Genomic DNA, 23,794 nt, shown 5'->3' with positions numbered 1-23,794 from the left:
CATTCCCTTTGTCTGGAATGAAGCGAGCCGATAGAGGAATCGAGTGGACTTCGGTTTACCTCAGTATCTCTACTGAGAGATGGGATAGCTGCTTTGAAAAGGTACCTCCTTGCTTGTTGATGTAAGCTACTACTGTGGTGTTGTAGCTCATCACACCACAGAATGATCCGCCAGGTCTTTGTTGGAACTGTTGAAAGGCCAGGAAGACGGCCTTCATCTCTAGCAGATTCATATGGAGGCACTTTTCCAATTCTGACCACAGGCCTGAGGTACTGTGGTACAGAACGTGCCCCCCCCCTCCCCCCTTCTTTTGTGGTGTCCGAAAACAGCATCCAATCCAAGGGAAGGAAACGAGAAGATCCATTCTTCTTCGTAGGTTCTCGCTTGTCACCCACCACTGGCGGTTCGTCTGTTCCGCAGGATCCATAGGGATCATGATCTCCGGGGAATTGCAGTCTTGATTCCACTAGGACCTGAGTTGCCCCTGGAGAAACCTCATCCTGAGGCGACCGTTGAGAACTAGACGAGCCAAGGGTGAAAGGTGACCGAGGAGACGTAACCACGATTGGGTTGGAAGCTCTTCTCGTCTGAGGAAAGGGCTTGTGACTCTTCTCAGCCTTGCTATCCTGTCATCTGATGGAAGGCCTTATGGAGATTGGTGTCTATAATCATGCCTAGGTGAACCAGTCTTTGATTGGGCAGCAGAGCGGACTTCTCGAGACTTACCCTGACCCTTAGGTCCTGGCAAAGTCCTAGAAGTTTGTCTCGGTGTCAAAGAGGGAGTGACTCCGAGTCTGCTAGGATCAGGCCGTCATACAGATAATGGAGGAGACGGAAGCCGATCCTGAGTGCCCACAAAGATATTAGGGTAAAAACTCTGGTGAAACCCTGTGGTGCTGTGGAGAGACCGAAACACAGCACCTTGAACTGGTACTCCTTGTTGTCTATGCAGAATCCTAAGTACTTCCTTGAGGACGGATGGACTGGGATCTGGAAGTACGCGTCCTTCAGATCCAGCATACACAAGAAGTCTTGCGGTTTACTGCAAGACTGACCGTGTCTGCAGTCTCCATGCTGACCGGAGTTTGCTTTAATCTGGGCATCTGCCCACAGAGTTGGCCCCCTTGCTGATCTCATGGCAAGGGTGCTAAATGACACCGGATTCGTCCTCAGAGGAGGTAGAGGTGTTGTGAACAGGACGCGATATCCTTGACTGATTACAGAAATCGTCCAGGAAACGGCCCTGAGTTGCCGCAACCTGTCTACGCAACCTTGTAGGTATCCCACCACTGGCGGACATGCAGGGGAACTGGCAATCCTAGCGTTTGCGGCCTCGGCTGCTCCTTTTAGGATTCTTCCCTCCCCTTAGGGGACTAATTGCCTTTCTTGTCCTTGACCGGAAAGGGCTTAGACCCCACTGTCTTAGCTGCCGTTGTTTTGGTGGGACGTGGTTACTGAGGTGCTGGAGGTTTATAGGGCTTGAATGTCAAAGCCCCATATAGGAGGGAGTCTTGGTGACTTCCTACACCTCTCAGCCGCCTGCTTCACGTCCTTAGGCTCAAACAGGTTCGTTCCCATAACGAAAGAATGTCTGAGCCTGTAGATTTTGGTGCTAGGGGACTCCCGTTACTATCTTGGAGTCCTTTGACTCCCTCCCAGGAGGGATGCAGGACTCCAGCCACAACGGAGGCAGGCTCTTCTCCACCCCTATTCGAGAAGACTTTACTGCGCGAGGTGGGGATTCCCTTAATGGTGTGATTGGGGAACGTCTCACCTCCCGTGACTTTCCTGAGGGCGGGAAAACTTCGTCCGAAGGTGAGGGAGAATAGTCTGAGGGGGGAGAGTGCCTGCCTCGAAGACTTACGAGGAGACAGCTACGATCTCGTAGAAGTTACCTCGTCCGAAACTCCTCTTTTCCTCATCGGGGGAGTGGATGTAGCCAAGGATTTGTGGCTCAACTCGGAGAGAACAGCTTAAAAGCCTGTGCTACCGCTCTGATTTGAGTCCCAAACCAGGCTGCCGGCTGACGGCTGCGTGTCAGACACTCCCTCTGGAGGGGAAATTGCCTGTAAAAAGATAAGGAAGGCATGTCCCTGGGCCTTTCTGGAACCTTCCCCCCCACCGGCAAGCGCACTGTTCTGTGCTTGGGGGGGAATGTGGCGATGGCGCCCTTACCGCGCGATGTCCGGCAGCCTCGCGCGGGGGAGGGTATTGGTGATTGCGCTAGGGAGCGCGCTGGCGCTCATGCGATGCGGAATACCCGGAGGTCGCGCGCGCGAGACTGTCGAAGTGCTGATGCAGGCACGCGGGAATACCCTGGGCTCGTACGCGGGAGACTGCTGAAAACGCTCGCGGGCCCACGGGCACGCGGGCAAGACTTCATAGAATGCGCAGGAATCATATTGATGTGCAGGATCAGAATGAAGAGCCCATGTGGACCAGAATGTTGGAGCGTGCTGCAGCGCGTAGGAGTTTGTTGGTGCGCGCGTGCGAAAGACCATCGGTGCGCGCAAGCGAGGAAGACTATTGGCACGCACGCGGGAGACCATCCGTACCCGCATGCGAAAAAGATCGTCAGTGCTTGCGCGCGTAAGAAGATCGTTGGCGCTTGCGCGCTTAAGAAGATCGTCGGCGCTTGCGCGCTTAAGAAGATCGTCGGCGCTCGCGCGCGTTAGAAGATCGGCGAGCGCACCCGGAAACCATCGGTGCCCACGCGCGGACGATCGTCGGCGCTTACGCGCGTAGGAAGATCGTCAGCCAAGAAGATCATCGGCGCTGGCGCGCGTAAGAAGATCGTCGGCGCTGGCGCGCGAAAGAAGATCATCAGCGCTTGCGCGCGAAAGAAGATTGTCAGCGCTTGCGCGCGTACAAAGATCGTTTGCGTAAGAAGATCATCGGCAAGCACGCGCGCGCGAGTGCGCTAGGATGCAGGGTCAGCTGACATGACGATCAGGAAATGGGATGTGTCCTTAAAAAGGGCGGTCATCCTCCGATGAGGACCGTAGGCAGGACTGCTTCAGAGTCCAGAGCCAAAGTCCTTCGTTGCAGTGCAAGGTTGAGCTGGTAGATCGGTGGGTCAGCAGACTCAACACTGGAAGATCTGCTTGATACTCCGAGGAAGGGTCTCTATGAGAGACCTTTCCCGCGAACGGGAGATGTGCCCTTCGTAGAAGAGACTAGGAGACACTCGCAGGCTGAATCACTGGTGAGCGCCTGTGCGCTATCTCAGGGAACTCCAACGATGTGCGCTGATGCGCAGGTGAACATTGGCGCGCAGTCCCTGGAACAGGATGTCTCTGGATGGCAGTCTCAGGAACAGCAGGCGAGCGCTTGCGCGCAGGAGAACGTTGGCGCGCAGGGGATACCTGGCGCTTAAGGGACTTACTCACAATGTGAGAAAGCCCCTTTTGCCCCGAAGGGACCGGTGCCCGTTGGATAACGGGGTGCGTGGGCGCCCACATCGTCAGCAGCCAGGAACGGAGACGGCAGGTCAGCAGGTCTAGGAGATGGCTGGTCTAATCAGGAACAATCCTCCGAAGAGGGGTCTCTATGAGTGGCCTCTCTCGCGAACGAGAGAGGTGAACACTTCGTAGAAGAGACTTCAAGACACTGGTGATGGCGCCCCTTGAGCCATTGGATCAGCAAGCTGACCTATAAGGAGCAATCCTCCGAAGAGGAGTCCTTAAGAGTGGCCTCCCTCACGAACAAGAGAGATCACCAGACTGATCCTGCTGCTGCTGAGCCCCTTGAGCATAGCTGCAGGTGCGACCGCTCAGCCCCAAGAGCATAGCCACCTGAAGTTTTCATGCGCCCGGCCTTGCAACCGCTCAGCTCCTTGAGCATGGTTACAAGTGCGGTCGCTCAGCACCAAGAGCATAACCGTCTGAGGACCAGGAAAACCCATCCAGGAATTATTAAGGTATGAGAAGTTCCCCCTCTGCAGGGGGAAGCTCTCACACCTGGGAAGAGAACCTCCCTTGGAAGGGAAGTTACCTACCCCTGGGTGCATACCTCCTTAGCGTTCTAAGATGAACTGAAGAGCTGACAGTTGTCATGGGAGGACTTCTAAGAGAAGGGATAACGCCCATGACGATGTCCTAGAGACGGCAGCGACAGCAGACTCCCCAGGCACAACAGGACAGCTCTGCTTTGTTGGCACACTTTAGTCAAACGAAGAAAAACTGCATAGTTAACAGGGAAAATAAAGTTAAATAATTATTTAACAAAAATTCCCCCGGGAGGAACTCCGAAGAGTAACCACGAGGGAATAGCAAAATATAAGAATTAAAAATCAAGTATGTGCCCTCCTCCCCCACTGACATTCATGGGAGAAGGGAAGGGCGGAGAACTGTAACAAAAACAGAATTATAACAGAATTATAATTATGTAATTCATCTAAGAATGATCACAAATACTGTAGTAAGAACCACTGACCCCGAAGGGAAGTGTTCTCCACAGAGAAGCTGAAAAGTTAAAAATACAATCAGATTTCATTAAAATTAATTGAGACAAATAAACGGAATACCAACCCAACCCACAACGGGAACGAAGCTTCCGTAATAGTACGTAGTAATAGTAAGGGGTGAACGACCTGGAGTAGAGAGAGAGACCGTAGTCAATCTAAACTCCCACATTCCCTTCGCTGAGAATCTAAGTTCCCCGTAGGAAAGGAGGAACAGCGAAGATAATAGATGAATGAAGAAAGTCCAGCGATGACGATTCCCCACGGCGGCCGAGTTAACGGAAAGCCGAAGGAACAACCGAAGGACCAAGAGGGAGAGGCCGCACCCCAGACGTGAAACCACGGTGGTCTAGCACTACGCCGGTGACATTGTCATACACTACACACACAGCACAAACACTGAAAGAAAACTTACTACATTTCTATACACAAATATATAAATAAACATAAAGAATGTTTATACTGTATATATATTACAAGTATAAGAAAAAGTAAGTAAAAAGACAAAAAGCATTAATGGCTGTCAAAGAGGCGAGGGTGAAAGCGGACACGTCCGATCACCAACCGAGCCAAAGTAAAAGTGAGCTCACCACACAGGTGTGTGTGTGGGGGGGGGGGGGGGAGGTAGCAAGCTATCCCTCCCTACTCCCCGCTAACTAGCGATGGGGGTAGTAAACCCTCGTTAAAATTCTAATGGCTCGTCATTTCAGCTACGCCGAAAGTAATACCCATATTAAATAGCATGGTTTGTATTTCAGTTACGGAACAAAGAGGGAATTGCAGATTTGGCAAAAGATGCTACTACAAGCATTCAAAGATGAAATATATGTTAAATGTGCATATTTAGACAGATATGGAGACAAATTCAGAGATCTCCATCCAAAAATATGCAAAAACCGGAAAGAAGGAAAAGGATACAAATTCAAAAAACATTGTTGAAATATGCATCCTGCAACCATGATTGAAAGTCTGAAAATTCAAAAGCAAACAGACAAGAAAAATAAAATAAAAATAGAAACAAAAAAAAACAAGCCGAGTATATACCTCGCTATGCACAAAACGCCCCAAGATATGATGCCTTTCAACCCAAATATGCACAATTAGAGACAAACTTCAAAGAATGCATCCATAATGCCAGGGGTTGGTGCAGATATGGGGATAATTGCTTGAGGGTACACTCAGGCACACTATTCTAACTTGTTTCTCATCCTCTTGTTTTGTTAAAGTTTTTATAGTTTATATAGGAAATATTTATTTTAATGTTGCTGTTCTTAAGATATTTTATTTTTTCCTTGTTTCCTTTCCTCACTAGGCCATTTTCCCTGTTGGAGCATCCTGCTTTTCCAACTAGGTTTGTAGCTTAGCAAGTAATAATAATAATAATAATTTGGTTTGCTAGCGCGCCTTCCACCTGAAATACGACGTCAACAGACGTGACGTGCACTTGACAAAGAATGACTTGCGAAATATGTAAATCCCTTTTCGTTTTTCTTGCAAATGAAAAAAATTTCTAACTTATCAAGCAAAAGTATTTCACTTTTATAATGTAAACGAAAATACATTATTTACAAGAAAATACTTTTCCTATTAGTGTATTTCCATTAGATAAATATCGACCTACTGTATTATCAGAGATGAAATAAAACTATCGTAGAGCCAAATTTACGCTTAGTAGTACTCATAACAACCGATACAGACCCACGAAATACTTTGGATCATTACTTGATATTTCGATTAAAAGGATTAGTGATAATAATCATTAGACTATTGGAAGGAAATCACTATTTGCCCTATCGCTTTCTGCCGGTATATGACGTCACCCAGCATATATGAACTCGACAGATATTAAAACTTTTCTTAGTGTATTTTTTACTAAAAATGGATACCGTATATCATCAATAAAAGAAAACACTAACTTATCAAGATAAATCAGTTAATTTTTATAAAAGAAAATAAAATCATTTCCAAGGAAATATTTGTCCTATTAGTGTACTATTTCCGACACACTTGTAACGTCAGCACAGTGAAAAATGGTTGTAAAGTCGAACAGTCGTAAGTTGCATAGGTCATAAGTTGACTACTACCTGTAGTGTCAGAACAAACTGAAAATAAATCAGTCGTTATCTGTTAAGAAAACATAAGACATGAGACCACAAGAACTGCTAACATCACTGAGTAAAGAACTGCTAACATCACTGCAGAATAGTAAAATAACCTTATGCAGCAATTCTTTTTTTTTTTTCTGACAAACATAAGATTGATGATTCTGGGATCCTTCAGGACAATAATATAAGTATATAGAATTAATGGGATTTGGAAGAAACAAACTTATGGCTTTCTTTATACAAACCTTTGGAGTTGTAAAACCAGTGACAGAAGATATGGTCTGAAAGTTGGTTGTTCGTCTTGTGTGATAAACCTGAGACATATCTAAGTCATTGGACACATCTTTATCTCCACTTCTTTCATTTTTTATACTTAAAAACTCATTCTTCGCATGATTTTTCTCTTTTTTTATACTTAGCAAACCACTCATCAAAGCAGTTGTCTCTGATTTCTCATCTGCAAATTCACCCTTCATAGTATTTCTTGTTGATACAGGTGATGTTTTCTTATGGGCTGGAGATTCTGTAAATAATTAAATATTTTATAATCAACATACTATTATCAAAAAATGGCAAAATTATCATCATTCAGTTGTAATATAAGATATGACAAATTTGGGAATAATTTGTATATTTCCTAGCATTACAAACCTGGAGCTCTTTATTATAAAGTATTTATTTCGGTGAAGCTGAAACCAACTGATAAGCTTTTTGTCCGCATGTGTGTCACAGAGGAAAAAGTAAGTTAGGTAAACTAAAGAAAACAAACAACGAGACGAATGCAGGCACAAATCTGTTGCTATGTGACCTCGAAGCTCTGAATTGCTCAATCTGCAACAGCCACGTATAGGGGCGGTCAGCGCCCATGTTCTGCTGATCAATCATATTGCTGAATCACATCCTTATCCCACAGGGCTGGAGATGGAACTGTTTGAAAAGTTAAGGAGTAACATGTCATTATCCTCGTTTCCCATACTTTTATGTCTAAAGCCACAATTACCACACGGCTAGGTCGCAGGGGGAGGAGCGGGGCAGGTTAGTCCACCCACTCACACCAGCACTAGCAACTAAAAATCACTTTTGTAATTGTGGCAGGACTTTTTGGGGTGGGTGCTGGTGGGTACATTATGTGTAAAGAGCTCCGGGTTTGTATTGCTAGGAAAAATACAAATTCTTTCCAAATTTGTCATTTGTTCCGGCGCAGCATACAAACCTTCTGCTCTTTACTATGGAGACGGTGAAGTTCGCAAACCAACTGACTGGTAATTGTCCTGGGGTGGCCTCTTGTGTTCTGTACAGGTTGACCTTGAGGGACCCTTGCACCTAGTTATCCTCGTAGGAAGACGGCCAGGCCAATCAGTGCTGGAAATAAAGAAAGTTTCTGTGAATATTGAATCTAGCTAGACTCCCGACTGCAGGACGAGGATATAACGAATATATACACATATACAGGGAGTCCTCGGGTTACGACAGTCCCGACTTACGCTGTTTCGAGGTTACAAACGCGCCCTATAAAAATATGAAAAATAATATCAAGCATCATTCCGTCTTTCGTCATTAGCGTTGTAAGCGACGTAAACAATTGTGAACTATTTTTTAGCGTGCAGCGAATGAATACGCTTTGTTGTGGTTGAGGGATACTTGGCTACAGTGATACTCCCAGAGAATTGATCATAGGTCTCCAGAATTCTAACTCCTGGCGCGAGTATCCTTAAAATTTTTCTTAAGGATATCGCATATCAGTGGACGTTTATCTTGATACGACACAAGGCAATCTTCACCCCGAAGAGAGTTTTCGCTCTGAGGGGGAAGATTGGCAAAATTGAAGGGGAGCCGTTATCAAGGTTACCCTTCCTCCCTTACTATTACAGGGCCCACAATGGCGGCTCATTCCTTATTCAGTAGCGCTTTCGCTCGGTGTAGCTCCCTGCTTATCTAGTGTTCTAGACCGCTATTTTGAGGATTTTAACATGCATTCTCCAGTATCTTCTGCCTCTGGAAAGTTGAGTATTTAATCTTTCCTGTGTATAATTTTTAGCTCCCTTGTCATAGTGAAATTAGCATAATTTAATGTGTTTATGGGAGCATAGCCAGTAACCGGAGGCGCCATTTTGGGACGATGTCATTCGTTATGCATGCCTTATTTAGTCAACAGAACAACATTCCCAGTACAGTATTTAGCTTTAATGAATTATAGCTATTCAGGCGAAATTGTACTAGTGAAGATAAGATCATGCATGTATTTTTCCTCTTCCATAAAACGGATTTTGAGCGAAGCGAAAAATCTATTTTTGGGTGAGATGGCCATGTCGTCCTGATGGAAGGTTCCTTCAGTAGCTTCCTTTGGATATATATGACCACCATAAATATTTCCAGAGAATTAAACTAAATGTTTCACAGAATTCTAACTTCTGGCGCGAGTACTTTAAAGGTTTCCCTCTAGGATATCGTATATCAACAGGGGATGCATGCATTAACACGCCACATGGCTATCTGCACCCCACCTAGCGTTTACGCTTCGAGGGGGAAAGGTGGCGAGGTAACTGAGGAGCCGTTCCAAAGTTACCCTTCCTGCGTTACTGTTACGGTACTCGCAACGTAAACAAACCGTCCGCCATACTGTGTGACTTCACGTCCGTCCTCATTCCGAAGTCCAGCTTCCAACCAGCCTCTGCGATACAGTATAGCAGGGAGGGGCCTGGCAGGCTGAACTGGAACAGTTGGGCGGGTCCATCAGGACAACATGGCCATCTCACCCAAAAATAGATTTTTTGCTTCGCTCAAAATCCGTTTTTTGGGCTCAAGCCATGTCGTCCTGATGGAAGTGTACTAGAGAATTAATGTATCGTGGATTTTTTCATATTTCAAGTGCCTTCTACTCCGACTAACATTCCTGCGGTCTGGTGACCGAAGAGACCGTGACATCTACGTTAAATGTCACTACCAGTGGCATTACAATGATCTGGCTTCCCGCCCCCCTGGCAGGGAAGTCCTAATTGGACAAGAGGAACATCTCGAAGTAACCTGACGAGGATAGACTCGCCTGGATGAAGAGATCGTGCCGGTCTCGAAGACAGATCAGAAGGGTAAATATTTGTGTAGGAACAAATTTTATACCATTAGGTGAGAGTATATTAGGTAGTAGGTATATTAACTATAATAAACTCTAGAAATAGGATCAATAAAACAATAACAGCAATATATTTTCATATGAAAGATAGGAGCGAAATCAGACACATATGGTAAATCAAATAAATATTTTATTTGAAAATTGCATGGAAATATGGAAAATTATGTACAATAATAATATTGGATAATAGACAGATTTTCAGTAAGACGGTGATGTAGAATCTGAAAGGGAAATATTTTGCCTTTAAGCACAAGTTCCCTGAGGAACGCCAGTCTTTTAAAATCATTATACACTTCATGTCCAAGAACATGTAGCACACGTGTAAAAATCTATGTCACTTCACCTTGCTAAAGAACAGTCTATTAGTGACACTAAGTGTCCCTTGAAATCATTATGTATCGCACTAGGGTCAACACAGGCACCCGTTTGAGTTAAAGTCCCGAAAAAACTCACTGTTCTACACAGCACTGAACAGCCGGTTTCATCACGCTACCTGCTGCCACCACGAAACTCTTGACTTCGTGCACCTGTTTCGAATAGTGTTTGAAGAAAACTCTAGGTGACCTCCAGCCTGTGAAGGATCAGAGGCTTTCAAAGTCCATTCCTTGGAAAAAGTTCAGGGAAGAGGCGACTTTCCTAGGATCATGACCTGCGGGTGTACGGTCAGGATCCGCTCTGCGAATAAAGTAGGTGATTTTCATTCTTAGTTGTTTTAGTGACAGGTCACTACCCGAAGTTTCTCCTTTAAAAAGTTGTCCCCTGCCAAAGTCTGAAGTTCTTTGAAGATAGACCTTAAGACTCTCCACTGGGCATAGAGAGACATCTTCCTTCAGGGGGCAGATTCTCCAAGGGCCCCATCTTTTGGTGGGAAGTTCATTTTTAGCGAGAAACGTGGGGTCAGGGAAGAGGGTAAGTTCCCCCGTCTCGGCGAACTGTATCTGGCCCTCTTCTCCCTGATAATGCCACTATTTCACTGACTCGGGCTCCCGAGGCGAGAGCAAAAAGGAAGATCACTTTTTGAGTCAAGTCTTTCAGAGGGCAAGATTCATTGTCCAAGCTAGAGGCAAAATGAAGCACCTTATCCAGGGACCAGGTGATGGGTCTCGGTGGAGGTGCTGGACGGAGTCTAGCATATGCCTTCGGGAATTTATTGAAGATTTCGCTGGATAAATCTATTTGGAAGGCGTACAGAAGTGGTCTAGTCAAGGCCGATTTGCAGGTGGAAATCGTATTGGCTGCTAAGCCTTGTCCATGAAGGTGAATAAAGAAGGACATGCAAAAATCTATGGAAATTTCCGTAGGGTTTTTTGCCTTGACAAAGGATACCCACTTCTTCCAGAATGATTCATATTGCCTTCTGGTAGACTTTGTTTTGTATTCCTCTAGGAAGTCTAAACTTTTCTTCGAGATCCCAAACCTTTTCTTCACGGCTAGGGAGAGAAAATCATGAGATGAAGGTCCTTGACTTTCTTTGATGAAGCGAAGACAGTCGACTTCTGCACCTGTTGGGAGAAAACTGGGCCCGGCAGGGGGATCAGCTTGGGCTGTAGCTCCAGGACTAGGGGAAACCAGTTGCTCCGGGGCCACTTGGGAGCCACTAGGGCTGCTGTGCCTTTGAAGGTTCTCAGTTTGGAGAGGACTTTCAGCAGAAGGTTGGATGGAGGGAACAGGTAAATCTTGGACCATCTTTTCCAGTCCAGGGACATGGCGTCCACTGCTTCCGCTTTGGGGTCCTCGTAAGGGGCCACATATCGAGGAAGTTGCTTGTTGTCGCTCGTCGCGAAGAGGTCGATCTGTAGTTCCGGGACTTGACGAGAGATGAAGGAGAATGATCTTGCGTCTAGGGACCATTCTGACTCTATGGGGCTTGTCCTTGATAGAGCGTCCGCCGTCACGTTGCGGAATCCTTGTAGGTGAACTGCAGACAGGTGCCACTTCTTCCTGTCCGCCAGGCGGAAGATGGGTAATAGCACCTGATTTATGTGGGGCGTTCTCGAGCCCTAACGATTGAGACATCTGACTACTACCGAGCTGTCCAGAGTTAGACGGATGTGTATCGAGGGACGCGGGGATAATTTCTTCAGGGTGAGAAGAACCGCCATGGCCTCCAAGATGTTGATGTGAAACGTCTTGAATAGGGGAGACCATGTTCCTTGAACTTGCCGTTGATGGGAGTGACCCCCCAACCCTCCAGAGAAGCGTCCGTGTGGATGTTGAGCGATGGAGGCGGAGGTTGGAGAGGGATGGATCTTTTCAAGGTCCTTGCTTCTGACCACGGGCTTAGAAGGGAGCAAAGCTTGTTCAGTAGGGGTCTCTTGAGATCTCTTCGTGCGACGGATGCGTTTCGTCTCCAGACTCCTGAGGCACCCTTTAGCTGTGCTCGTAACACTGGGTTTGTCACTGAGGCGAACTGTAGGGAGCCAAGAACTTGCTCCTGCTGTCGTCTTGAGATCCGTTTGGATTTGAGAAGTCTTCAGACAGACCCTGCTATTTCTTTCCTTTTCTTCAGTGGGATGGAAAGGCAGTGTGACTGAAGATCCCAATGGATTCCTAACCATTGGAACTTCTGAGCTGGAGCAAGGCGAGACTTCTTTGTGTTTATTTTGAAACCCAGATGTTCCAGGAACTAGGTCACTTTGCTGCAAGCTCTCAAACATTCTTCTGGCGAAGTCGACCAGACCAGCCAGTCGTCGAGGTAGGCCATCACTTGGACGCCTTGAAGGCGTATCTGGTGGACGATTGTGTCTGCTAGCTTGGTGAAGATTCTCGGAGCCACGTTGAGCCCGAAGGGCATGCCTCTGAAGGCGTAGCTTCTTCGTTGGAGCCTGAATCCTAGGTAGGAGGAAGCGTGGTGGTTCATTGGGATGTGCCAGTAGGCATCCGCCAGGTCTATTGAGACCGTGTAGGCCTTGTGAGGTAGTAGGGCTCTTATTTGTTGAAGAGTCAGCATCTTGAATTTGTTGTTCGCAATGAACTTGTTGAGGGGGGACAAGTTGAGAATGACTCTGAGTTTGTCCGAGTCTTTCTTGGGAACACACAACAGTCTTCCCTGGAACCTGGTGGACTTTACCCTCTTGATCACCTTCTTGTTCAAGAGTTCTAGGACACATTCTTCCAAGAGGGGGGTTGATTGCTGGAAGAATCGGTGGAAGGTTGGAAGTGGTTGTGTCCAGCTCTAACCCAGTCCCTTCTTGATGATGCTGTGTGCCCAAGGATCGAAGGTCCAGCGATCCTGAAAGTGGCGGAGTCTTCCTCCCACCGGAAGCACTTCATTGCTTCTGGTTACCCGAGGGTTTGCCACCTCGGCCACTAGCTCCCCTTCCTCCTCTGCCCCTGGAGGGACGGCGAGAGGAGTCTCTGCCGGAGCCTCTACCTCTGGGATGAAAGGTAGAGGACTGTCGTTCGTAGGCAGGGGTGAAGACCGGTGATTGCGACACCACCAGTTGGGGGACCAACTGAAAAGTCTGATGCGGCTGTGCGACCACTTGGAGAGTAGCGGGAGCCGGAAACTGGCGTTTTTGTTGACGCTGCTGGGGTCTAGGTTTGGAGGATTTCCTCTTAGGCTGAGAGGATTTCCTCTTGCAGGACATGCCCCACTTATTGAGAAGGTTCCGGTTCTCAGAAGCAGCTTTGTCCATGATCTCTTTCACCAGAGCAGATGGGAAGAGATGCTTTCCCCAGATGTTGGAGGAGATTAGCTCCCGGGGTTCGTATTTTACTGCCGCGTTGGCAAACACTTATTCTCTGCAGGTTCTTCGGGCCCTGATGAAGCTGTACAAGTCCTTCATCACAGTCACTAGGTGGGTCTTCGCGAGAACCATATATAGATCTGGGACTCTAACGTCCCCGGCCATGACCTCGAGCTGAATTTGGTGAGACAGGGAGGCAGCTAGTCTCTCCCTGGTCTCCTGCTCCCGACGGAGAAGGTGGTCGTTCAGCTTCGGGAGGTCTTCGTTGAACTGACGTCCAGTCACGTCCGGGTCCAGTTTCCCGACCGTGAAAGTAAACTGGATGTTTTTCCAGAATCTATCGTCGGGGGGAAGGGCGAGGGAGAGAGGCCTACACTCCTCCAGGGTAGGGCAGGACTTTCCTTCCTCCACCGCCTTCATGACCGCATGGAAGGCCTTTTCTACGAAGGGAAAGGTCGCAGAAGAGGGAGCAAGAAAGGACGGGTGCTTCTTACTCAGTGCCGGCATTTTCGAGTTGGTGAAACCGCGACTCTTAAGGCGCTCTGCCAGCATGGCTTGGGCTTTTGAGTGATCAAACACGATCACCTCTTTGGGCTCAGTCTCCTCCTTGAAGGCCGGTTCGGACCTGAGTCGGACGTAACAGTCCGGGTAAGCCTCAAAGTTAAGGAAGAATTCCACTTCTTCCAAAAGGATGGACCCTAACTTTTCGTTGATGAAGATCTTTCCCGTCATAATGGGCATATGCTCGGCATACCTCCAGGGGTTAGACTCCGAGCAGGAGGGAAGGTCCTTAACCGAGATCTTCTTTGGTTGCTTCCATCCCATCAAACGACTTGTGAGCTCCACTGAATGCTTATTGAGCTTCTCGTCCATCAATGCCACCAATACCCGGATGGCATCTTCGGTGGCAGGTAGCAGGGGCTGCGAGGCGGCGGAGGTGGAGGGGACTGGCTCCTCGACCACTACAGGGGCTGCCGGAGGTGGTGGGGCGACCTCGCCCTCCGAATCAGGGTACTCCACCTGATCCTCTTCTTCCTCCAGATCCTCACCCATGAGGGTCCTCTCGGTGTTGTCGGACACGTCCGACATCTTCTCCACCTCGTCCAGACAACACTTGCTAAGCGTGGTCTCGATGTCGGGCTCAACAGTCAATTAAACCAAGGGGATCTGATCCTGGGGAACCACAGAATCTGCTGATGCTTCTGGGAAAAGCATGGCCCTCATCTTCTCAGTGGGGAGATACGGCGTTCTTCTGGAAACCACGCACCCACTTGCGCAGTTTCTCTCGAGCATTGTCCCTGGCCTCCGCGGACGGAGGGATGTCGAACGCCTCATCAAGGAGGCCTTTGCATATTGAGCAGGACTGTGGATCTCAATACTTCAGGTTGCCCTTTTTTGCTGTACAGGGGGCCTTATGTCCGTAAAAGTCCGGGCGGCGAACTCCACAGAAGGAGCTCTCGCACTTCAGGTTCTCCTCCTGTAAAAGAAAGAGAACATGAGTACATGGAAAACAGAGTTATGGCTTACATTACTCTTAAAATTAAGATTCACTAATCTGTAGCATTGTGTTTTATGTGAGCTCAGGATAGGTGAGCTAGAAGAGAAGTAGGAAGACACATACTTGTGAGTCCCGTCCTGCCAGTTACCGTGACCTTTTCTGCCGACAATTCCTTAGGACCTGAGGTTCTAGGGGAGGGAATGGTATCCCTATGGGGGAGCCAAACTTAGGCTTCCTTATAAAGGAATTGTCTACAGAGTGGAGAGGGTCTGAAATTGTTCAGAACCTAGAGAAAAGAGGGGGAAAATAGGGTTAACCCCCTTATATTTGGGTAGGTCCTGGCAAGAGACTGCACTGAGAAGCACAGAGTATGCTGGAAACATTGTACTGTACAACCGTACACCCCAGCGACTGTCTTCAAGGTATGAAATAGCAAAGAAGATCAGTCTGGCTATACGGCTGTATAGGTCGACTGCCGGCACGGGGCCGGCAACCGGTGGGGAAGGGGTGCTTGTCCATGGAAGCCGCAGGAGCGTCGCCGGCAAGCCAGAGGCCGGTCCGGCGGGGTGAATCCATCTAAGGCTAAACATTGAGCAGCAGAGAGGTAGGAGACACCTATAAGGGCGACCGCCGGCACGGCGACAGGTCGCCGGCAGGGCGGTGGCCTCCGGCAGCAGGCAGGCTGTCTGCGTTGGTGAACCTAGCTGGGTACTTAAGATGGAAGGTTGTCTGAGAAGTCGGTGGCAGCGGCAGCCGGCAGGTTGACGCCTTAGGTAATCCTCAGATAGGAACATCCTATGAAGTAGGGAAGTTACCTGGGATGCTGGCGGCTAGCGGCGGCAAGGGGCGGCGGCCCCCAGCAGCTGGCAGGTTGTCGCTTTAGGTAATCCTCAGATAGGAACATCCTATGAAGTAGGAAAGTAACCTGGGGTGCCGGCACTAGCCGGCTAGCGCCGGCAGGCGGAGGCAGCAGTGGACCGCCACCATGATAGAAGAGAGAAAGATAAGGAGGGAGTGGGGAAGGGTAATGTCCGATACCCGACCGGCTTCCCTCCGGAAGGAGTGCTCTCATGATAGGAGGGGATATGCCTATCACCCGGCGGCAGGGAGCTGGCAGACGGCTGGATGCCTATGGTAATCCAAGGGAGGATCAGAGGACACTCAAAATGGGGGGAGGGTGATCTTCCGCCGGCAGGCCGGCTACCAACACTACCCTATAGTTCGACTATGAGGGGGAAGTGTAGCAGAGCGGCCAGCCAAGCAGGAGAGCACAGCTTAACCTACAATTCTCCCACAAGGGGGGAATTGTAGGACAGCGGACAAAGGTGTGAAGGCAAGCCGACACAAGGGGATAGAGTGGGGGTAGGGGTCTGAGGGAGCAGAAGGGGGCGCGACCCTAAAGCTCCCAAGGGGTGGGGGAATCTGTTAGATGCTATACTACCCAGGCAGGAGAGAAGCGCTCTCCAACCCTAGGGTAGGTTAGCTCAGAGTAGGAACAGCACTGGTGTACTGTCCTAAACTATAATAAAACAGAATCCCCCAAAGCCTAACCTAAACCAGGAGAGCTTCTCCTAGATTAGGGAGGGCTGGGAAGACGTATCGCTAGGCTACAGGAGGAAGGGACGTGTCCCAACCAAGAGCAGTCTAGGGGGAAGGGCAGGGCCCCTCCACCTTCAGTCTCAGTCGATACCTAAAGGGAAAGGCGTTCCCTAAGGGTGGACTGGGATGAACGATAGGTACTCTGGGGTTCTGTCTGAGGTCCCCCATAAACTATGGTAGGGAAGAGGGAAGAACGATCTAGCCTAACCTACCCGAAAATATTTCCGGGTAAGGGGCTGAGATATAGCAAGGCTACCCAGAGGGAGGTTACCCGAAGGTAACAGGGGAGATAAGGAAGCATACAAGGGTTCCAACGTTGGGTTAGGGGATGTGACATGGATGGACCAGGCACGGTCCCTTGTATGGTCCCTAGAAGGCGAAAGATATGTGCAACACTGAGCCCTGTATATGTTTAAAAATGCCTATATCTTCATTAACATAAACACTAAGAACACTTATTATATCATGCAGAAGTAAACATGAACACTAGGCTGCGGCCTAGGCTAGGCTAAAAGTCTAGAATGGGGTCGGCTAACTAAGAGCGCCGATAATATAATTAATTCCTATTAATGAAGACTAAATAACTAATGATATTTTAATTAGTTATAAGGCCGGGAAGGCTGTCCTAGCTAACTAAATAAAACATGCGAGGCGAACAGCGGCGTCATAAAATGGCGCCTCCGGGCAAGGCACAGCTCCGCCACAAAACACAAGATTTTAGCGTAAAAAAATGTTACTTTACGGCCAGAGCTTATTTAAACAATACAAGAACCTGGTACTCAACTTTCCAGAAGAAGGCGAGGCAGAAGGTTGAGACATGGCGCAGGATGCACAAGATAAAAGATGATCACTGGGAACAAACAAACGGTGTTGGGAGCTACCAGAAGAGGAATGAGGACGGACGTGACATCACACAGTATGGCGGACGGTTTGTTTACGTTGCGAGTACCGTAACAGTAACGAAGGAAGGGTAACTTTGGAACGGCTCCTCAGTTACCTCGCCACCTTTCCCCCTCGATGCGTAAACACTAGGTGGGGTGCAGATAGCCATGTGGCGTGTTAATGCATGCGTCCCCTGTTGATATACGATATCATAGAGGGAAACCTTTAAAGTACTCGCGCCAGAAGTTAGAATTCTGTGAAACCTTTAGTTTAATTCTCTGGGAATATTTATGGTAGTCATATATGTCCAAAGGAAGCTACTGAAGGAACCTTCCATCAGGACGACATGGCTTGAGCCCAAAAATATATCGATAGTATACGTTAGTCTCTCGGTGATATAGCGTAGCCGAGATCTCGCCCCGCGCTAGGCTAACCTAGCCTACGCGCTTTAGTATACTTTCATACATTATCCCCGTTTACCCTCGCGTATCATTTTATCAATTCAACAGGAGATAGTATATCTCCTAGAATTAATTAAATAATTCGATATTCGTCTCCTTCGGAGATTTAAGGGTAAACCCTTCCTTCCCTCTGGGTGCCGCCATTAGGCGTCAACCCTATCTTGGTCTTGCCATAGAGTAGCATACTCTGGCTTGACTAGGCTACCGTTTTCTGTCTTCCCCCTTGCCGGCGAGTATCCAGGCTTGGTTTTACGACAGTACTGTAACTCAAAGTATTCAGTCTTTATGCAGACAACACAGCTGCCGGGGGAGTAGTCACGCCCCTGCCGGCTTACAGTTGCAAGCATAGGAAGCCTAGCTTCCCTAACCCGCATCCAAAGTGATAGTACGATGACGCCACCTTCTCCCTTGCGGTCTAGAAGACAAGCCTTGTTTCGGCAAGGTCCCGGGCTGAAGAATCGATATTCTTCTGCCGCCCAGGCTGGCGCCGATACTGAAACGATGTTTCTGATTGTGACTGGAAATGGCCGGCATTCCTGCCGCCTTCTCCCTACACAACACACAAGACCCTTTCCCTGCCCCTCTCTGTCCTTTAGCGATAGCCTAGCCATCGCATGTCTTTAGCCGGTGTCCTACAATCTCCCCGCTTGCCGGGTAGACTGTGGTGCCGGCCGGGCTCCTACATAGGCAGCTTGATAGCAACTCTGACCTTCTCCATACGGACAAAAGGCTCCGGAAAAGGTTGTGCCGGCCATGATGCCTGCTGGTGGGAGACCCTATGTCTTTGAGTGTTCTTCAGTCCTCCCTTGGACTGCCATCCACATTTCTAAAACCGGCAGTAGCCGGCAGCAGATCTTGTGGGTGGGTGGAAGCTAGAATGATTCATTCCCCCCTTCCATTTGAACCCTCATTCTGAAGGAAGGCAGTAGGGATTATAATACCTACATCTTTATTTATTGTACTAAACTATATCAATAAGGTAGCCCTTCTCTCCATGCTTTCTCTCTCTCCGTTGGCTAGTGCCGTCAGGTACTAACCTAGCCGGCATGTAGACCGGTGCCCGCCAGGTACTAGCCTAGCCGGCAACAGGCCGGCTGAACTACAGTATATGCTTATACAGTAGCCAGTATTTCTGCAGTATAGTACATGCTGCAGGCAGAAAACTATAGTATATATCATACAGTAGTTTAGATTACGCCGCGACCAGATGCTTACTGGCGACACAGACCTAGTAGCGCACACTCGCGCGCTGACCCCGGGTTGCCTCAGGGCACGTATCCATCCACCACGCAGCAGCCCGACAAGGGAAAACGAAGATAGGGGGAACTACGCAAAATTCTTGGTCGGTTAGGGAGGAGATCCCAGATACTCCTAAGAAAGTAGTTCGAGGTAAGTACTCCGTGTTGGAACAATCTAATATTAATATTGGGCAGGTCACAGCAATTGGGTGGACAGGAGGCACAAGTATGTGTCTTTCCTATTTCCTTTCTAGCTTACTATTGTAAGCTACAATGGTTAAGATACCAAAAAACTATTGCTTGACATTTTATGAATTTATCAAAAATGATAAATTACCGCATACTCATTTCAATTTCCTTTCTTTACAGGAGCAGCAGAAAGTGAAGTGTGAGGTGGTCTACTGTAACCACAAAAGTAGGAATGTTTGTGGTCACACTATGTGCAGGTCTCATGCCGTCTGTGTTGTAACTACCGAAACCTTGAGGTATTGGGACCCCAAGAACTGCAACGTCTGCTCGGCCTTGGTGACTGAAGGTTTCGGCGACCCCAAGTCAGTGGAGTCGGGGGAAGCAGCACGAGAGAAGCTTTGCAAATGGGTACGAGGGTTTCAAAAGAACTCTCCTGGACCGTACCTTCCCAACGATAGGATACGAAGCTTGCTGTTCCCCAAGGCAACAGCTGAGGCCGTCGTACCCCAGGCACGACCCAGGCCTCCCTGCGTCCAGATCGCAGTCAAGGCTGAAGTCAGCGAAACCATGCAAGGCATGGACATCCACCAGGAGGAAAGGATGTCTGAAGTGTCCACGGACAGAGAGGATAGTCTACTCAACCACCCGGAGGAGATGAAGAAGACGACTCGACAGAAGCGGAGGAGCCCCTTCCGCCTGTGCCGGCAGCAGAGCCGACACCGTCTACATCTTCGGCTCCTGCCACTCCATTGGATGCAATGGGTCAGGCAGTTTTGGCCCACATTACTGCCCTAATGGAGAATCTACATATGGAGAACGTAGAAAGGGAAGCAAAAAAGACGAGAGTGTTTCGCAAAGTGACTCGGACCGTCACCTCCCGAGGGTCTTTCAAGCAACCCAGAGTACAGGACCAATCCCTGGAGGTATGCGGAGTTTATGCCTATCACCAACGGCAAACTCCACATTTCGGAGAAGTTGGGAGCCGTCCACCTGGACGACATTAAGTTCTGGTCAAACTTCAACGCCTACCCGGAGTACTTCATCCGACTGAAGCATGAACCAGTGTCCAAAGAGGAGACGGAACCAAAGGAGGTCATGGTATTCGACCACGACAAGGCACAGGCTCTCTTGATGAGTAGCCTGAAGAAGGCAGGTTATACCAACTCGCGACTTTCTGCACTGAGCAAGAAATACCCTACCCTTCTTGCTCCTTCTTCGAGAGCCTTCCCCTTCTTGTCGAAGGCTTTTCAGACTGTTGCCAAGGCGGTTGAGGCAGGCAAGCCATGCCCTACACTAGAGGAGTGTAGGCCTCTGTTTCTGACCTTGCCCACGGATGAGAAGGAATGGAAGGAGGTCCACCTAACCTTTTTACAGTAGGAAAACTTGAAGCAGATATTGCGGGACATCAGTTCAGCGAGAACCTACCGAAGCTATCGGACTTTCTCTTGCGAAGGGAGCAAGAGACAAAAGAGAGGCTAGCTGCTTCTCTTTCCCTCCAGAACTGCATAGTGATGTGTGCAGGCCAAAACTGCACCCCACATATTCTCACGGTCCTGGCCAAGATGCACATGGCCACCCTCGTAAAGGACCTGTACACCTTCATGAAGGCCATGAGAGCCTGTAGGCAGTTCGTGTTTGCTGCTGCAACGGTGAAACACGAACCCAGGAAGCTGATTTCTTCCAGTATCTGGGGTAAGGACCTCTTCCCAAAAGAAGTGGTCCAAGAGGTAGTTGAAAAAGCCACCACGGAGAATAGGAACCTTCTCCAAAAGTGGGGCATCTCCTCAAAGAGGAAGTTTTCCCCAGATGCTGGTCCCCAACCCAAAAGGAAGACAAAGAAGCCAAGACTACCTTCTCGGCCAACTCAGCAACATCCCACGGTCACCATGGCCACGATGGCCCAAGTGGTCGCTACGCCACAGACCACCTTTCAAGTGGTGCCTCAACAGTTGGTTGCCCAGTCACCAGCTTTCAACCCAGGGTTTGAGAGGCAAACCACTACCTTTCGTCCGAAAGGAAAAGGATCTCGACGGGGCTCCTCAAGACACCCCTCATGAGGCAGGGGAGGATGCGGTCAGGGTGGCAAGCACTCCGGACCACCTAAACAATGAGATGCTACAGGTAGGAGGGAGACTCCAACACTTCCGGGATGGTTGGACCTTCGATCCCTGGGCCCACAGCCTAATCAAAAATGGATTAGGATGGAAATGGAACAGATCTCCACCTTCATTTCCTCAATTCTTCCAACACTCCACCACCCCCCTACTGGAAGAATATACAGACGCTCCCCAACTTACGAACGAGTTACGTTCCGAACGATCGTTCGTAAGTTCAAACTGTTCGTAAGTTGCTTCAGTGCCATATTTTGTATTATAATTTATGTTTAAGGCATATACAGTACTGTATAAGTATATTGAAGGTTTATATAAGTATGTTTAAGGCTTGTATAAGTAACCTGTATTGGTTTGTACTGAAAAAAACATTTAATAAAATGGAGAGAATACGTACAGTACTGTACTACGTATGTTAGAGAGAGAGAGAGAGAGAGAGAGAGAGAGAGAGAGAGAGAGAGAGAGAGAGAGAGAGAGAGAGAGAGAGAGGGGTTAGTTTACTGAATTGTTTTATTTCAATTTTGACCGACGGAATCATTCTTTGTAGAGTATACGTCACGTATCTTGTGACGTCATGTATTTGGCGGAAGAGCGCTGACAAACCGAATGATTTCCTTTCATTATGTTGCCGAGTAATCTTATTACAGAATTCTCATAATCGAAACACCGAGTAACGATATCAAGTGTTTTAGTGGTCTGTATCATTAGTTATGAGATTAGTAGCCTACAACTTACCGTAAAGTTAAGAAAAAAAAAAGTCTGATGTTATATTTCTTCTGGCGAGAGGCAAATCAAGTGATTTTCTTCCGATCCGTTACTATTCCCATAATCGAAACATCGAATAAGGATATAAAGAATTTTTTAATATTTTCAAAGAAATATGAAGACTTAACTGCATTAAAAATCAAAATACGGAGAGAGAGAGAGAGAGAGAGAGAGAGAGAGAGAGAGGTGGGGGGTTGCGTATTCCGTTTATAACTAATAATAAGGTCTATCAACGAACTGTATGGAAAATGTGATACCCTATAATATATTAGCGCTGTTGTAATATTCACTATGAAGAGATTTCGAATATCAAGAAAATTATATAAATCAGTGTTATTCGTACTATATGTGCGCATAATCGTAATACTGCAGCGTCACCTTGAGATCAGCTGATCTCCCAACCAAAAGTAAATCAAAAGTAATTGTTGATTATTGAAATGCTCAAGAAATTAAAAAAAAAAATATGAACGTGCTTCAATAAACCACAATTAAACACAATAATGTCTAATGAAATATGAAGGCTTAATATTGAACGAAAAATTGAATACTGTATGAAGCTTTAGAATTAACTACCCGTATGCGATTGACAGAGCGAGCACACACACACACACACAGAAAGAGCTACAATGATTTCGCATGATACCTAATAATAAGAACTGTAGGGAAACTGATTTTCTGTAACATATTGGCGCTGATGTAATATTCATCTTGAAGATATTTCTAATATGTTAAGAAATAAAAAAAAAAAAATGCCAAAAGTCTGATGACGTTATATTTCTTCTGACGGAAGGCGAGAGGCAAATCAAGTGGTTTTCTTCCGATCCGTTACTATTCCCTTAATTGAAACATCGAATAAGGATATAAAATTTTTTTTAATAATTTTCAAAGAAATGTGAAGATTTAACTGCATTAAAAATCAAAATACGAGAGAGAGAGAGAGAGAGAGAGAGAGAGAGAGAGAGAGAGAGAGAGAGAGAGAGAGAGAGAGAGAGAGAGAGAGAGAGAGAGAGAGAGAGAATTTAACTTGAAATGAAATCTACGGATGTTTACGAACATGTTTGGACTTCCTTCAATTTGTGTTCGTATGTACCGTTGTTCGTAACTCGAATGTTCGTAAGTAGGGGAGCATCTGTACCTTAGAACTCTTGAACAAGAAGGTTATAAGGAAAGCAAAGTCCATCAAATTCCAGGGAAGGCTGTTCTGTGTTCCCAAGAAGGACTCGGACAAACTCAGAGTCATTCTGAACTTGTCGCCACTCAACGAATTCATCAAGAACAACAAGTTCAGGATGTTAACCCTTCAACACATCAGGACCCTGTTACCAAAAGGGGCGTACACGATCAAAATAGACCTGGCAGATGCTTACTGGCACCTTCCAGTCAGTCGCCCCCTCTCATCCTACCTAGGATTCAAGCTACAGAACACAGAGTATGTCTTCAGAGCCATGCCCTTCGGACTAAACATAGCCCCAAGGATCTTCACGAAACTTGCAGATGCAGTCGTTCAACAACTACGCCTAGAAGGCGTTCAGGTAGCAGCGTACCTGGACGACTGGCTGGTGTGGGCAGCATCCAAGACTGCTTGTCTGCAAGCATCCAAGAAAGTGATCAAGTTCCTGAAACATCTGGGATTCAAGATCAACTTCAAGATGTCTTGCCTCTCTC

At 47.6% G+C, this 23,794-nt stretch overlaps 1 protein-coding gene across 1 annotated transcript in view; it reads right to left on the bottom strand.

Moving 5' to 3' along the window:
- The window catches only part of LOC137654487 (titin homolog), a 136,965-nt gene that overhangs the window by 97,066 nt on the left and 16,105 nt on the right, over positions 1 to 23,794 (bottom strand). The window contains exon 2 of the mRNA XM_068388155.1: positions 6,813 to 7,090. Coding sequence (XP_068244256.1) covers positions 6,813 to 7,090 — 278 coding nt within the window. The remainder of the gene's footprint in view (positions 1 to 6,812; positions 7,091 to 23,794) is intronic.

This window comes from Palaemon carinicauda, chromosome 1 (genome assembly GCF_036898095.1).
Source record: "Palaemon carinicauda isolate YSFRI2023 chromosome 1, ASM3689809v2, whole genome shotgun sequence".
Lineage (NCBI taxonomy): Eukaryota > Metazoa > Arthropoda > Malacostraca > Decapoda > Palaemonidae > Palaemon > Palaemon carinicauda.
The sequence above is the reverse complement of the archived record's forward strand: the minus strand, read 5'-3'. Positions and strand labels throughout refer to the sequence as shown.